Source organism: Rattus norvegicus, chromosome 8, assembly GCF_036323735.1.
Source record: "Rattus norvegicus strain BN/NHsdMcwi chromosome 8, GRCr8, whole genome shotgun sequence".
Taxonomy (NCBI): domain Eukaryota; kingdom Metazoa; phylum Chordata; class Mammalia; order Rodentia; family Muridae; genus Rattus; species Rattus norvegicus.
Genome location: NC_086026.1, coordinates 72,893,704 through 72,910,376, shown reverse-complemented (window position 1 = coordinate 72,910,376; position 16,673 = coordinate 72,893,704). Strand labels below are relative to the sequence as shown.

Sequence of the window (16,673 nt, the reverse complement as noted above, 5' to 3'; positions counted from 1 at the left end):
CCTTCTAAGAAAGACTAAAGCATCCACACTTTGGTCGTCCTTCTTCTTGAGTTTCATGTGGTCTGTGAATTGTATCTTGGGGAATTTGAGCTTTTGGGCTAATATCCACTTATCAGTGAGTGTGTTTTTCTGTGATTGGGTTACCTCACTCAGGATGATATTTTCTAGTTCAATTCATTTGCCTATGAATTTTATGAAGTCATTGTTTTTGATAGCTGAGTAATATTCCATTGTGTAGATGTACCACATTTTCTGTATCCATTCCTCTGTTGAAGGGCATCTGGGTTCTTTACAGCTCCTGGCTATTATAAATAAGGCTGCTATGAACATAGTGGAGCTTGTGTCTTTGTTGTATGTTGGAGCATCATTTGGGTATATGCCCAGGAGTTATCTGGGTCCTCAGATAGTGCAATGTCCAATTTTCTGAGGAACCTCCAGACTTATTTCCACAGTGGTTGTACCAACTTGTAATCCCACCAACAATGGAAGAGTGTTCCTCTTTCTCCACATCCTCGTCAGCATCTGTTGTCACCTGAGTTTTTGATCTTAGCCATTTTGACTGGTGTGAGGTGGAATATTTCTATCATCAAGTGGATAGAACACCACCAACTTCCTTCCATACCCCTTTAGTCCCTGGCATCCAAAAATCTGTTCTTTGTTGTATAACTTCAAAAGCGTCACACGAATGACCTAGTAGAGGATGGAACCTTTGGGTTTTTATATTTCCACTCAGAAGAACCCTCCAGCTTGTAGCTGTTTTGGTTACATTCCAGTATTTCCATGCAAGAATACAATATACTTTGGTCATATAGACTTCTGTTATTACTCTTTTGTCCCCCACGCCTTCCCTTCCCCCTTCCTTTTCCATACCAATGATCTTCAATCATTCATATCTTCGCCGTATCCTAGCTTCTCCTAATATGAGAAAAATAGGAAATCCTTGTCTTCATAGGAAATAGGCTGGTGCCATTAATCTTCTAGCAAATGACCTAATTTTATTCTTCTTTATGTCTTAGTAGGACCCATGTGGTGTGTATGTGTGTGTGTGTGTGTGTGTGTGTGTGTGTGTGTGTGTGTGTGTGTTTAAATCTATTATCTCTTAATAGGCAGCTAGGCTGGCTCAAGGAGAAACAGGCATATCTCTAGTAAGCTGATCCTGAGCCCTTTGTTTATACATCAAGAAGTGATATGGCTGAATCATACGGAACTTCTGTTTCTTTTTTTTTTTTTTTAAAGGACTTCCACACTATTTTCCATAGTGTCTGCTCTAAATTCTATCCTCATAGTTGTGAATAGGTGATCCTGTTTCCTCCCTGGATCCCCCATAGTGAGTCACTGAGCATCCTTCCCTGTATTTACGGGCCACTGGTACTTGATTGGAAACTCTCTCCTCAGCTCAATTCCCCATGGTTTCACCTGATATTTCCTCCTTCGTTGTCAATCTTTTGAGTTCTTTATACACTGTACACATGAGCCTCCTATTGGATGAGCAGAGATCTTATCCTATTCTGCAAAGTGTCTCTTCACTCGTGGATTGTTCCTTTGCAGTGAGAAAGCTTTGTAATTTCATATAATCCCATTCGTCATGTTTTATTATTATTTCTTGAAATATTAGCTATCTAGAAAGCCCTTGCCCATGCCTAGATATTGAAGTTTTTCCTGGTTTCCTCAGGCAGGTTCAAAGTCTCAGGCACTTTAAGGTCTTTGACCCATTTTGGTTTAGATTTGTACAGTGTGAAGGGTGGGGCTTTAGTTTCAGTCTTCTATGTGTGGATATGCAGTTTTCCCTCCACTGTTTGGTAAACAGACCATCTTACTCCAATACTTGTCTTTGGCATCTTCGTTAAGAATCAAATGGTTGCAACTGCTTAGGCTTATTTCTAGTTCTTCTATTGTGTCTTTTAAAATTATATGTATGTGTGCATGATGTGCATACGTGTCTTGTGTTTGTGGGGGGCACATGTGTTGCAGGTGCACATGTTTATATGCAAAGGCCACTCTATTTGCTGAGGCAGGGACTCTCACTGAACGCTGAGCTAGATGATTCCAGTGAGTCTAACTCGCTCCCTTGCTCAGGAGGGCCTCTGTCTCTGTATCTTGAGCCCTGGGATTATGGGTGGCCATCATGCCTCCCTGACTTTTATGAGTTCTGAGGATCTGAACTCCTACTCTCCTGCTTGCTGAGCAAGTGTTTTGTTTGCTTGCTTGCTTTTCGTTTCTTTTGTTTGTTTTCCCAGAACTATGTTCCCGACCTCTGTGCCTGCTTTTTGATGGCGCCATGCTGTTTTAGTTACTGTGCTTCTGGAGAACAGTTTGACGGCACGTATTGTGATAATTCTACAATTGTTATTTGTGGGTTCTTTTGTGCTTTTATATGCATTTTAGATACCTGAAATATACCTACTTCTGTGAAGAATGTTATTGGAATAGTTTTTCTTTTTATTTTCTATTATTTTATTTTTTAACTTTTTTATTGAATTTTAAAAATTTTACATTATGCACCCCAATCCCACTTATCTCCCTGTTCCTTCATATCTGATGTCTGTCCTTATAACCTCCCCCCCAAAAAAAAGAAAATAAAAATAAAAGACAAATAAACAAAACCTAAACCAAAACAATAACAAAAACATCTTGTCATGGAAACTGCAGTATATCACACAGTATACCCTTTAGTCTACAAATTTTTACTTGGTAATGTTCACTGTAATGAGTCATTGGTCTGGTTCAAGACCTCTGGCCTCTACTACACCATCTATACTGGATCCTCACTGGGATTCCTCTCAGATATCCTGTTGTTGCCCTGTGTCATGGAGATCCTGAGGCTTTGGATCTGCAGGACTGGACTGTGCATGCACTCCAGCAGTTCATAGATGCAGAGCTCTGCATCTGGGCCTGGGTGGTAGCTGAGTTGGCCAGCTCACCATCTCTCCAGCATGTACCACTAGGGCAAGCTCTCCAGTACTGCCCCGTTAGCTCACCCAATACCACATTTTGCAAGAGGCAAGGCCAGCTCTCCCATGCTCATGCTCTTGGAATTGACTCACCAGTGTTCACTACCAGGGCCAGCTTTGCTGTGCTGCCCAGGTGAGGTGCAGGGCTTGCTCTCCCAAGTACACAGCTCTGCACTGCTCTTGGACATCAGCAAGGTTCCAGGAGGCAGCCCAGATCAGGAATGCCCAAGTGGATTTTGGTGGTAATATGGGGCCATAGACATCAACACAGATCCTCCTGTGTTTGCATGACTACAGACACAAACATGGCCCTCAGCACCAGCACCAGCTGTGACTTCACCATGGCCTCATGTGGCAGCACAGGCTCTCACATCAGACTGCTCCTCTGTCTTCATGTCTCCAGTCCCACCTCTCCTCAGGGTGCTCAAACCAGTCTCCTCCTACTCCTCCTCTTCTCCCATCTCTCTCCCACATGCTTGCACAGCATAGTGGCTCCCACTGGGCAGGCAGGCCTCTGTATTACTGGAACTTTGATGAGATTGTACTGAATCCATAAATCGCTTTTGGTAATATGGCCATTTTAACAATGTTAATTCTACTGGGCATTGTTTTGTTTTGTTTTGACTAGTACAAATGGAATTGGTTTTCTGACCTTTTTTTCCCCAATGATCTGACGTTGGGATATGGAAAAGCTACTGGATTATGATGTTGATTTAGTATCTTGCTATTTGTTGAAAGATTTTATCAGAATAAGAATCTTCTGGTAGACTCTTTTAAGTATAGGGTGATATCTGAAAATAGGGATTATTTGACTTTATTAATTTCCTAATAGTTTCTCTTTTCTTTTTCTCACCTTTCTGCTCTGGATAAGAATTCAAACACTATATAGAGTGAGAAAGGGGAGAGTTGGCTCCTGTCTCTTCTCTGACTTAGACTTTTCTCCTATTCCTTGTAGCATTAGCCTATATGTAGCCTCCATTATGTTGAGGTGTGATCACTTTTCCTAGTTTCTTCAGAGCTTTAACCTTTGAAAAGATGAGCCTTTCTGTATATATTGGGTAGTCATGGGACTCCATCCGGTTCTGTTTAAGTGCTGTGTTACACTTATCTTCCATATTCGTGTGTTGAGCCAGGTTTGCAGCCCTGGGATGGATGTGTCTTCATGATGATAGGGGTTCTTTTTAATGTGTTGTTGGGTTCAGTTGAAACTTACAGCAGTAACTACCCATTTGCTGCCAAGTAATCCTTGATGTTAGCATGATACAGCCATGCACCTGTCAAAGGAGGGGCTGTTTCAAGCTTTCCCCACTATGAGACAGCTATGTAAACAGGAGCGTGCACGTCTTGCATGTGCATGTGCTCTCGTCTCTTTAGATTGGACGCCCGGCCTGTGATTCCTGGGTCTTCGCACACTTTCAGGTCTGCTCCAGCCGTTCACAATTACATTCGTGCCAGGAAGTGGTTTTGGTTCAACCATCAAAGATAATTTTTAGATGCAAAAAGGAGTGTCTCTTACTTGTGCTGATATCCGTTCTGTCCTTTGCTTTCTTATCTCCCACCTGTTCCTTGAGCATCCCCTTCCTGTGTAGTTCTTTCAGAGTCTGGATATGAGTCACATAGTGTTTTGAGTTTCTTTCATCTGGGAAAATTTCCTAAAAGAAATTTTCTTTAAAACTGCTTTTTAAAAACGATTATTGTTATTTTTTATGCACATTGGTGCGTGTGTGTGTGTGTGTGTGTGTGTGTGTGTGTGTGTGATCCCTGAACCCCTAGAACTGAAGTTACAAACAGTTGTGAGCTGCCATTGTGTGCTAGGTCCTTTGGAAGAGCAGCCGGCACTCCCAACCACTGGACCATTCCTCCAGCCCCTAAAGGAAATTGTCCTTGAGCATATGTGATTCTGGGTCCCATGTTTTCTTCACCCTAGCACTTGAAGGAAAGGGGCTATGCTGAGTTGTTGGCCAGCCCCTGACTAGAAATTTGTCAACAGTGAACTTGTTCTCCTGTAGGTAAGGTGGTCCTTCCTCCGCCTGCTTTCAACATTTTATTCTGGTTTTAGTTATCAGGGTTTTTATTTTTATTGTGTTGTATGCTGTCTTGGAATTCCTTGGCTTTTTCTCATTTCTACTTGTCTTAGCCTCTTAAACCTGTAGGTTTTTATTTTACCGGATTTGGTATGCCTTCAGTCATTGTTTCTTCTCTGCAGTCTCCTTCTGTATCTTTGCTCCCTTGGGAGAGCAATAGCGTAGATGCAGGCAGGCTCTCTCATGTAGTCCCACAGGTCTTTGGATGCTGTTCACTTCTGTTCACCCTGCCTTGTGTCTGCCTTGAGTTCTCAGGTTGGGTGATCTCTGTTATGGCTTTCCAATCACTGATTCCTTTGTTTGTATCTTTGAATTTAGGTTATTGAATTTTTAATTTTTTTCATGCTTTATAATTCTTTGTAGAGATTTTGTATGTTTTTCATTTTTTCAAGTGTGTTTATAATTGCTTACAGGTGCGTTTTTATGACTGTTTTACTGTTCATGTATAATTTTTGATCATATGCAATGCTGACCGAAACCCCTCTGAATGTTTTCCCGAATTTATATTTAGCAGATTCATAAAAAGTCACATGTTAATGGGCAGTGTTATGTTTTGATACATATATGCATTGCATACATAATGTTTAAACCAAGTTGAACACATTTGTCTCCCCAAACATTTCTCATTTCTATGTGATAGGAACTTCTAAGTTCCTTTCTTGTAGACCTTCAACATATCTGGAATATTATTGACCACTGTCACTATACTGTTTGAAATAGTACAGCAAGACTTATTGTTCTTATCCAACTCTGTGCTGGCCAATGTCCTGTCAACTTAACACAGGCTAGAATTTTTGGGGAAAGGAGACTCTCAATTGAGAAAATATCTTCATAGGAATTGCCTGTGGGCAAGTCTGTAGGGCATTGTTTTGGTTAGTGGTTGATGTGGGAGGGCCCAGACCATTGTCAGTATACATTCCAAGCAGGTGGACCTGTATCAAACATCATGCTGAGCAAGCCTTGGGGAGCAAGCCAGTAAGCAGCACTCTTCCATGGCCTCTGCACCAGCTCTTGACTTAAGTTCCTGCTCTGAATCCCCTGGATAATGGACCACCAGCTACCCACTGAAATAAAACCTTTCCTCTCCAAGTTGCTTTTGATCAGAGTGTTCTGTCACAGCAGTAGAAGTCTAAAAGACTGTGGTTCAGCAGCACTATCTCTCCATCTTCCCCCTTACTCTCCCACTTTTGTTCCCTGCCAGTCTGCTCTAGATATCTCACACAGGTGCTAATCATCAATCACATGGTAGCTCTGTGAAACTGCTATTTTCCATAATTTATGTTCCCATTGATAGGTCTTAAATCGGTGGCACCATTTTATCTATTGTAACCAATGAGTTGCTTTCAAGGCTACAGTGGGTTTCAATTCCTTTAACGAACATACTCCACACAGGGAAAACAAAAAACAGAACAAAAACAAACAAACAAAAAACTCCTATGGTTAAAGTTTTCTGAATTTGCAGTTTTGCAGCAGGCTGCATTAGACAACATGCTCCTTCCATGCCCTTATTTGGAAATGTTCTGTCCACAGCCAATCAGGGCCTGACCAGCTGATTTCAAGCCTGCCTGTCCTGTTCCTTAGAAAGCTCACTTCTGTAACTCCCCAGGATCGCAGTCTCTTCCCACCCTGAGTGCAGCCCAGCAGATATAGTAAGAGCCTGATGGACACCGGGTTAGTTTCCCTGCCTTATTTTCTGTCCTCTGCAGACAGATTGCGAAGGTGTGCACCTTTTATCCACACCCTTGCCAGAACATTCTGGTGTTTTGGTAATAGCTATTCATAGGGGTGAGAGGATGGACTATCAGGCTTCTCCTGAGCGACCTCTCCAGCATGTTAGGTCTCATCCTCATGTTCACCATTTCTTGACTTCTAACTGACCCCTCCAGCAAACTTGGGTCTACATACATACACACTACAGCTAGGAAAATGGTAGCAGTGGGCATGTTTTCTCTTAAATCTATCAGGTGACATGACAGCCACAAGGAAGACCGGGAAAGTGAACATCCAGGGAGAGGGTTGATGTTCTCATTTAGACAAACTTAGACTGAATCCTTAGCCCAATGAGTGTGCTCAGTCCAGTCCTTTAATAAGCATCTCTCCTTTGCTAGCTACCTAAATATAGTTAACAATTGAGATATACTTAAAACTGACTGTCCAAAATTAAACTCTTAAACTGGTGAACCTATGCATTCAAGACATCTGTCCTATGATGAGGCAGAGGTGGGTAGCAGAGCCCAAAGTGAGCAATGGGACAGAAGAGTTCAGAGGTCAAGGCAATATGTCTGAGGCTTATACTGGGATTGGCGGACACTGGGGTACACTGGACAACATAATGGTAGAGCATCACAGGAAGACTTGCTAGAAGCCAGGGGAATCAGAGAAAGTGTTAGACTGGGCCAGACAACAAACAAATCCCTTGTGTGGCAGGTTATGATGCTCTGAAATTCTTGCTACTTTAAAAAAAGATGTTGAAAAGATTCTTTGTAGCCCAACTGCAGGCAGAGAAACCGAGTCCTCCAAGTGGGCTAAGTTGTACATTGCTATCATCCACTAAGTGTTGTTCAACATCAGTGGCTTTCCAAAGACTGTTGTTATAGAGTGGACAGAAGAGGGGGTTGAGCTAGAGGACCTGGGATAGAAAAGACTCACGTGTTTGCATTTCAGTAACCATTTAAGTAAATCATTTTATTGGTAAGAATAATAACAGGGTTTTTCTCCCCTAGAACGCCAGGTGTGGGCTGTCTGCAAAGGGTAGCTGAGTTTGCTGCCAGTCAGCAGGACAGATGTGACTGAGTGCTGTGCCTATAGGTTGATTAATCAGAAATAATCTTCATGGTGTTATTCATCATATCAGTTCCCCAAGTCAGTTTGATTTCTAGTCATCTTTTTAAACAGCTACCCAATGAAATAATCCACTATATGCAACTGCATTAATTATTTTTACATAAACTCGGGAATCTGGTGAATTAAGGGAGCCTTCTTTTAGGAGAGAAATTGTCCTCTCCACTCTTCCTGTCTGTTAGATCTAGTTTTCTTCTAGGCGTTTTGCATAAGGTGGGCTGACCTTGTGCTCTGAAGAAGTAGTTGCCTTATCATAGGTTTTTCCTTTGGAGACAAGAATCCCAGAGATGTCACAGAACAGGTACAGGAGATGCAGGTAGTAAGCACACAGTGGATGACGGCCATCTGACTTGCAAGCTGAACCCCATAAGACTCACCAGATGGCTCAGCCTGTCCTTTGGGAAGAAGTAATGCTGCCCTGCCTCTGTCCACAGCCTCCTTTCCGATAGCTCATAAGCCACGCCTGGCTTCAGAAAAAGTGGAGGAGTCTCAACAGAAACAGAAAGCCAAGGTACTCACACATCTAAGCACGGAAGAACACAGTCTACCTGTGACGGTATGTGTCATAGACCCATTGTCGAATTGTGCCTCTCACACAGGAGTAATCATTACTCCAGCAGCTCTTAGGGAACATTTTATCTCACTGTGGTTATTATTATTCTTTGTGGTGATATGGATCAAATTCAGGGCCTCCCACATGCTAGGCAAGAGCTCACCATTGAACTACACAGTCAGCTCCTGCTTCAAAAGGGAAAATGACGCACAAGTTACTCTGCCAAGACACTGCAGGCAGGGCCCATATGAGCAGAACCATTGCATTATTTTGAGATTTTTTTCAGGCAAGTGATCAACCTATGCTAGCAGCGGCTCAGAGGCCAGGAGTCTGGGGTACAAACGCTACATGGATGCTTTACATCCTGACCTACATCTGTAGTATTACATACAGCGTGTCACTGAGAGGTGTTACCTTGTCCCATTTGTCTTCAAGCATAAGAAAAGACAAGCCCTCCAAGTTTTCACAGAAAACCGTGATGGAGGAGGAGGAGACTGTACTTGCCAACACTAGTCCTTCACATGGCAGTGTAATTCACTCCCCTGAAGATGCCCCAGTTTAAAGGGGCTGGGCATGTTTGTAGGCTGCTTTCCCATTTTAAGGACCACTGACAGATTTAGGATAACTAAAACTTTTCTCCATCAAATGGAGACACCTGGCAGTACTTTTTCTGGTATGCCTTGTGTAGTCATGTTTTTAGCTGTTCTCATGAAAAGAGAAAGAGGGATTAGAAGCCATTGCAGGGAAACAAACCCCACTCTCTCAGAGTAGGCGCTACCTGCCTGCCCAGCCTTTTGATGCCCAGACATCCTCAAGAGGAGTTAGTCCTCTTCCACACTGGCAGGCCATTTCCCCTTAAGAGATTGCCAGGCTGCTTATGGAATAGCACGTCATGTGACAACCCAGTTGCCATGGCAAATATTTGCGTTTCATGAAAAACGTGGGTTAAAAAAAAAATCAATGCAAATGGCCAAATCCCAAGCCAGACAGGCCTTCAGGCGGTGCTTGGCCTGCACCATTATTGTTTCAAATTCAGCTGTTTAACAGGCTGTGAGCAGGCCATGGGCTAATGTGCATAATGGGACTAGGCCCAGGCACCTGTTTAGATTCTCACTCCAGCTGAGTGCTCAGCTCTGTTTCATACTGAACAAGTCCACAGGGAATACAGATACCACAGTGAGCGTTTAGCCAGTAAGCAGTTTGCCTCAAAAATTTAAAATAATAATGTCTTTTCTAAACGCTGATTAGCCCTGGCATTATTTTCTTCTGTTGACTTGCTACGGTTTCCCCTACTGTTAAAAGTAGCAATATTTATAGGCTGTGGCTTCAAGTTGGTACATTTCTGAATTGACTCCTTAATAATGGTATGGAAACCGGGCACGGAGTTAAAGATGAAGAGAAAAGCAGAGAGCCCCACATGGGAGCTGCTGCAGGCCCCACCCCAGGCACGATGCCAGTCAGCACTTTCTTACAAATGCCCCGGAGTGTCATCCGGAAGGTGGGACCCAGCATCCGATTTTAACTGTGCATGGAAAGCTTTACTTTCTCCAACCCTCTCCTCAAAGCGACATGGGGCTTCGGGTGCACAGCGTTGCTGTCTTGGGTGGGGAAAGTCCTCTAATTATTAGCTCCTGCCTGTGTGGGTAGGGAACAGGCGGGCCCAGTGGGGGAAGGGAAGAAAGACAGGGGTGACCAGGACTCTGAGCCTTCTATTTGTTTTGTAAAACTGCCCAGGAGAGTCATTTTGATTTAAACTGTGTCTCATTCTTCATTGTAGGGAAAAGACAAAAGGTCAAGAGGACAACCCAGTAGGAAGGTCTGTAATTTGTGTGACTAGTTGGAATTTGGGATCTGTCACCTGATGTCCCTTTCTTTTGCTTCAGGGCAAAAGTATGGGAGGCAGCTTGACAGCTGGAGTTGGCAACAAAAGTTCTTTTGCACTTCCTTTCTTTATAAAAGAAATAAGACCACGGTAAAAAAAAAAAAAAAAAAAAAGATTGTGGTTCACAGAAAGGGAAAAGCATTTCTTTGCTCTCTGTGAGGACTGAATCATGTCACTGCCCAAACAAACAATGTCTCATCTTCAAAATGAGGCTGAATTGTGCATAATTTTAGCATCAGAGATTTTCATTTAAGAGTATATTTACAAGGAAGCAAGATGTTAAAAATGAACGTAGTAGTTTATTGGCCCGTGCTGGCATGTGTTCACATGTGTGTTTGTACTTACATATACAAATATGTGTGAATGTGTATGGACACGTACTGCATTTGTAAAGTAGGCTGGAGAAATAGAATTGAAAATTAAACTGTTCATGACAATCAAGACAATAACAACAACCCCCAAGAAACATGGAAAAGTGAAACTGTCCTCACGGTATGGAAAATACACTCCTGTCAGGGCTGCCCCTCTGGGGCCGTGCACTAGCAGGAAACCCTGCACTTGAAATGTGCTGGGCTCCCTGACATCCTGGAGTGCCTCCTTTCAAGGAAGGAGCTGTCTTCTACCCATTCCAGTGCTGGTGCAGAGGCTGGATCTGCAGCAGTGACTGCGAACAGACAGTCCTGACCCAGACAGTCTCCTCCCAGCCTTTGACTCACCACCATGTGTTCTCACTGTGTAGAAACTGTCAGTTTTGCTCTGTACCTAAAAAAGAGAGCATGCGTGAAGAACCCCACAGCTTTATTTATCTGGAGCACTTGGGAACCACTAAGTGGCTTCAGCATATCTTGTGTGTGTGTGGCCTGATGCACCTCCCTTGCCACTGAACCCTAGGGCTGACAGAAAAATGTCTGTGCTGTCACTGCCCCTGGCCAGCCAGAGGCAAAGGGCAGTGTGAGGCTCATATCCCAGGTTACCCCTTTCCTAGGGGCCGGTCTTCAGTTATCACCCGTAGTGTAACTGCAGTGCTGACCTGCACTGAGTGCCGGCTCTGCGCTGGCCTCTGGCGCTGGCCTTCAGAGGGCTGCCTCCCTGCGTTCACATCTCCAGGTGGTGGGTGCTGTTGTTATCCCACATGCCTGGAAGGAATTAGACAGAGAGATAAGTCATCCAAGGTAAGTGATTGTGTGACTCCCAAACCCCAGAGCACGCGAAGCCTACAAATCTCAAGTCAGTCACAGTGATAATCCTTATAAAATGTATCCCATGTCTCCTATCTGGTATTTAATGTTTGCTCTCTCCCGTGACAAATGCGTGCTGGTAAGTTTGTGTCTTTGCCTCCTTCCTTATCAGATAGCAGTTGTCATGTCTGCTGTCCCGTCTGCTTCTATCAGCTTCAATCTAGATAGCCTGTTCTGTTTTCTAGATTCATTACCAGAGAGTCAAAAACTGCTGCGTGTGGTGAGGCATGCCTGCAATCCCAGCATTAGGGACGCTGGGGCCAGGGTTATTTGTTTCTTAGTCACATGTTTAGTGTTGGTTTCTTTAGTATCTTTCCAGCATAGTCTTGTGATCTTCTCAGTGGAAAACTTAATATTTTATGGATATATTGGCTGTCAAATTTTTTATCAGACAACTTGGGCAGCATTGAACCTTTCACTGCCTTGATCTGTTCCCATTCTCTTTTAAATATAATATTTTATATTAAATATATAATTATATTAAATATATTATATATATATTTACTTTATGTTTTAAAATTAAAATAAAATTTTAAATTAATACTTTAATTGAAAATTCAAATATTTTATATAATTATTTTTAAAATATATTATATATGTAAAGGAAATGAGAACAGATCAGTGACATGTTCAGTGTTGCCCAAGTTGTCTAATATATATATATACATATATATGTATATGTATATATATATGTGTGTGTGCTATAAAGCCAATCCGAGTGGCTCTGACATCAAACTTAAATGTTGACATGCAGTGAACTCACTGACTTTCCCCATGCATCAGACAGTGGAGCTCAGGCAGCAAACGCAGCAGTGGAAGAGACAGAATTCTTACCCTCCTGAGACGTCTGTTTCTGAGGAAAGCAAATGACGTCTACTGTAATTTCCTAGAGTGGTCCCCACTTAGGAAAAGTGAGCAGAATCCCCAGTTATTGAAAAGATGTCTGTGTGGGGCATCATAGACTCCTGCAAATGTGGTTTAGTGGTCTGTGATAACAACTTCTCTACCTACACCCTTTCCTGAGGAAGAGCAGAAAGCCAAGCTTCCCTTGGGTAGTGATGGTGAGCGACCCTTTAAAGCCCCGCTTTCGCCTGTCTCTGCTGGGGATGTGGATGAAGCTGCTGTTGGTCCCCAGCTTGGTGTGCTTCCTGTGAGCATCCTTAGCAGGCTCAACTCATCCATCAGAACTGCCCCAAGGGGTCCTTAACTGTGCCACATTTTCCCAGAGAGTATTTGGAAGGTACTAGGAAAGATGAAATCAGGGCTGTCGTGAAGTAAAATGTGCCTCTGGAAAAGGGAATCTCACATTTGACCAAAAACACACCCCATCTATTTAAAATGCCTCTCTGGCCCTGTTCTGTCGGACCTTTCATGCAGATTTGATTGACTCGGTGTTTTGTTCCATGAGAGCTCACCTAAGCTAAGACCTACTTGAGTATGGCACCTTTGAAAGGAATTGCAGAACTATTCTAGAAAACTGCTGCCTTTGCGCTCAGTTCCTCTCCTTTCCATGTTTCTGCTCACACAATCCTGTCTTTGCCATTTAGTCCCTTTGTACAGGTTGCACACACTGACACAGGTCTTTAGGAACTTGTGGGTCTCACGGTCTAAGGGACTGTCTTGCTCATCCACACACCTCAGAATTCTTTTTTTTTTTTTTTGGTTTTTTTTTCCGGAGCTGGGGACCGAACCCAGGGCCTTGCGCTTCCTAGGCAAGCGCTCTACCACTGAGCTAAATCCCCAACCCCACACCTCAGAATTCTTACTCTGGGACTTTCTCAATCCTGCACAGCAGATGGTATGGGTAATTGTCATCTATGTTTGGTAGAAAGTTATTATAAATAGTTTTCTGTATTAAAAATGGGAAAGAAAAATCTCCCAGGTCTTTTTCATGGTAAGAAAGTAATGGCCGAGGTTGTTTCACTGATTTCACAGTTTTACTAGCTCTGGGAGTTTGTTTTAAAAGATAACATTAGGTTGAAGATGTGGCTTGGGAGGCACAGTGCTTGTCCAGGACATGCAGCTCACTGGGTTGGTCCCGGGTACTGTATAAAACCAGGCATGATGACAATTGCTGGCAATCTCAACCCCTAAAAGGTGCTGGCAGCAGGGCCAAGAGTTCAAGCTCACCTTCAGCTACATAGCAAGTTAAGTTTGAGGCCACTGCCCAAACACAAACGTAAGAAAAAGTTTAAAAGCCAGTACATCTAGGAATCCTTCCCTTCAGTTCTATATGTTTCGGTATATTTAGGAATGTGGTCATGTCACTGTCCTTGGGGCGTCACAAAGCAGAGTTAAGATGTCACACAAGGCTTTTACCTTCTCTGGGTGTCAGTTTGCCCATCTATATGATGGAGCACTGGGAAAGCTCTGTGAACTTCTCCTTTTTGCAGATGGTAAAATTGATGTCCACAGGGGGTAGCGTGTTGCCTGCAGTATGCATCAGACAGAGGCAGAGCTTGGGTCTGAACCCAGGATAGAGGACATCAGGGCCAAGTCTTGCTTTGCTGGGCCCATGATAGTCTATGGAGCAAAAGGCAAAGCTAGTGGCCTTCAAGATCCCTTGTGTTTTGACGCTCAGAACTGTGCTTCTGCTAAGTTCCTGAAGCCCAAGTAAGTCCAGAGCTCTCCTCTGAGTGTTGAATCTTTGGAACAGTTCTTGCCCAGTGAGGGTTTCATCTTTGTTTTTATACAGATGTTGATACATTGAGAACCTTCCCTACAAATAAAAAACAAGGTCAAGGTTCAACAAATAACATCTTTGGTCTCTGAGGAATAATAAAGACTTATCTTTGAGGGAAACTCCTTCCATTCCTCAATATAAACTCTCACTTAGGACTATAACCTTCAGGAAGAGCTTTCTCAGTGTTACAGGGCAATTACCTGCCATTCTTAATGGATGCATTTTGGTGACTGAGAAACAAACACTGGCTTCTGCAATAGAGAGCAGTGTAGTCTCTCCTTCCAGGTACTGGAATGATTACCATTCTGTAAAGATACCTGCATAGCAGATTCCCCAGGCACCCCACTAGTCACCACCAGGAGATCCAGCTTGGAAATGGTAGGGCATCGATTTGATACTATGTCCATTTGCTGTCCATACATATGGAAATGAAATTTTCTCAATTAGAAATTCATCTTAGCCCGCTATGATGGCACATGCTTAGAATTTTTTTAAAATGTGCCTGTGTAAGGGTGTTTTGTTTGAATGTATGTCTGATACCTGCAGAGGGCAGAAGAGGGCGTTGGATGCCAGGACCTGGAGTTACAGATGGTTGTGAACCTCTGTAGGAGTGGAGAATTGAAACTAGGTCTTCCAAATTTTAGATTCCTTTAGATTTCTCCAGTTTTACAGGTTTGTAATCTTAGGAATCAAGAGTTTGAGGCAGGAGGAGGATTGTTTGAGGGCAGCCAGGGTTATATAGTGAGACCTTGTCTCAAAACAGCAGCAACAACTTTGAAAGAGAAACTAGTCTAAGGTTGGCAATGTAGCCCAGGACTAGAGTGCTTACCTAGCATACATAAAGTCCAGGGCCTGACCCCTGATACAAAACAAAAACAAAAGCAATCAACCTAGAAGTAAGTTCTTCTCCCTGAATGTGCTCTTGGCATCTTTGAGGATGTTAACCCTAAATGTGAGAGGACCTTTGCAGTGCTGGGTTAGCCATGCGGCTTCACAGTAGGTCTTTCTGACACACCTTGTCAGCATCCTGCCTCCCTCTCCTTTGCTTTAGATTTAGAATTTCCCCTAAATAACTGCTCCAGAAACTCTGAAAGTCACCTAATTAGTGGTTACACTCTGCAAATGAAAAAGAGCATTTCCCAGCTAGTTGACTCAGTTAAGAGCAGGATGCTAATAATTAGGCCACAGCTGAAGGTCTGAGGTGGGGGTGGGGTGGGGTTAGTCTAAAGTGCAGGCATTTCATAAAGGGACATGTGTAGCTGTCCAAGAAAGTAGGGGCGGGGAGTGCAAATGTCTCAAAACAGTCACTCCCTGAGAAGGAAAACAACAGCTACTTAGTAATGTCACACCAGGAGAGCAAGCAGCTCCTTGTAAACAAAAGAGGAAGAAGAAATGGAAGGGTGGGGAACACCAACACACAACACTAGACAGATTCCTGGAGATGAAGGTAGGACAGGCGGAGGCAGCCCCTGCGGCATGGTGTGGCCTTTACTCAGGGCTCTGTCTCCAGCAGGCCGTGCAGCCGCAGTCCTCACCTGCTCACTGCTTCTCACAGTGCTGATGCACTGCTTTAATTTGGGAAGCCTTCCTCTTGAGAGGCATGGCTTTCCTTGCTCTGAGTCTGAAGTGCTCCCGTGTGTGGCATTCTCAGTGACAGATGTACCACAGCTCTGCTTTAGCTGACTCCAAACCCACAGCTTCCTGGCACCTGAGTGGTCTGTTTGATGTCCAGGAGCATGCTTCCTTTGAGAGCTGCTATCTCATCCAAGAAGGTAAAAGGTGTAATCCTTTTGTTCTAAAACAACCCTGTTAAAGTCTACAACTTCAGTTCACCCAAGGTGATTCTATCAGACCTAGTCCTCATTTGTTGATGTACACAGATAACCTAGATAGACCCAGCCTGTAGAGAGGCATATTGTCTGAGAGAGATGGAGTCCTTTCTGTTCTGAGCCCCGGCCCAGACTCTTCTGTTTCATAGATACACCCACTTCTTCACTATTCTCTACAAAAAGAAGGAATTTTCAAAATAACTGAATATCTTTAAGGAGACAGAGTTCTCTGGCAAACCATCCATGCACTGCCTTCGCTTCCTGCTGTAGTCTGAGTCTTCATGACTGGATCAAACATGTGACTTCAAGACCAGCCAGCCACACGTGGCCATCTGTGGCCATCCTGCATATCTGTTCCTCATGGATGGGGCCCTGCCGTTCTCCTCTGAATGCTAACCTTGCACCATCAGAGCCCATTTTTGTAGGAAAGTAGACGTGTGGCTGCGGGCTTGCTCTTTGGCAACATCTGCCTTCGACCCAGACCCTACCCAGACCCTACCCAGACCCTACCCAGGCAGTCTGCCAACACTATGGTCTGCTGACGGGAGCAGTGCTCGTTACACTCTCTCCTGCCCGTTCAAGAAGACAACACTTACTTACACCTGTGAAACA

At 43.6% G+C, this 16,673-nt stretch overlaps 1 protein-coding gene across 16 annotated transcripts in view; it reads left to right on the top strand.

Annotated features, from left to right (window-relative positions):
* Nucleotides 1–16,673, top strand: part of Iqch (IQ motif containing H) — a 193,701-nt gene that overhangs the window by 68,256 nt on the left and 108,772 nt on the right. For 15 of the 16 annotated variants that reach the window (XR_010053948.1, XR_010053947.1, XM_039081112.2 and 12 more), the window contains 2 exons: nucleotides 8,311–8,432; nucleotides 10,207–10,245. Coding sequence is in view for 14 of the 16 variants with exons in the window: in XM_039081112.2 (XP_038937040.1) it covers nucleotides 8,311–8,432; nucleotides 10,207–10,245 (161 nt within the window). In the remaining 2 variants the exon portion in view is untranslated. The remainder of the gene's footprint in view (nucleotides 1–8,310; nucleotides 8,433–10,206; nucleotides 10,246–16,673) is intronic. The other variant, NM_001106830.1, reaches the window with a different exon arrangement.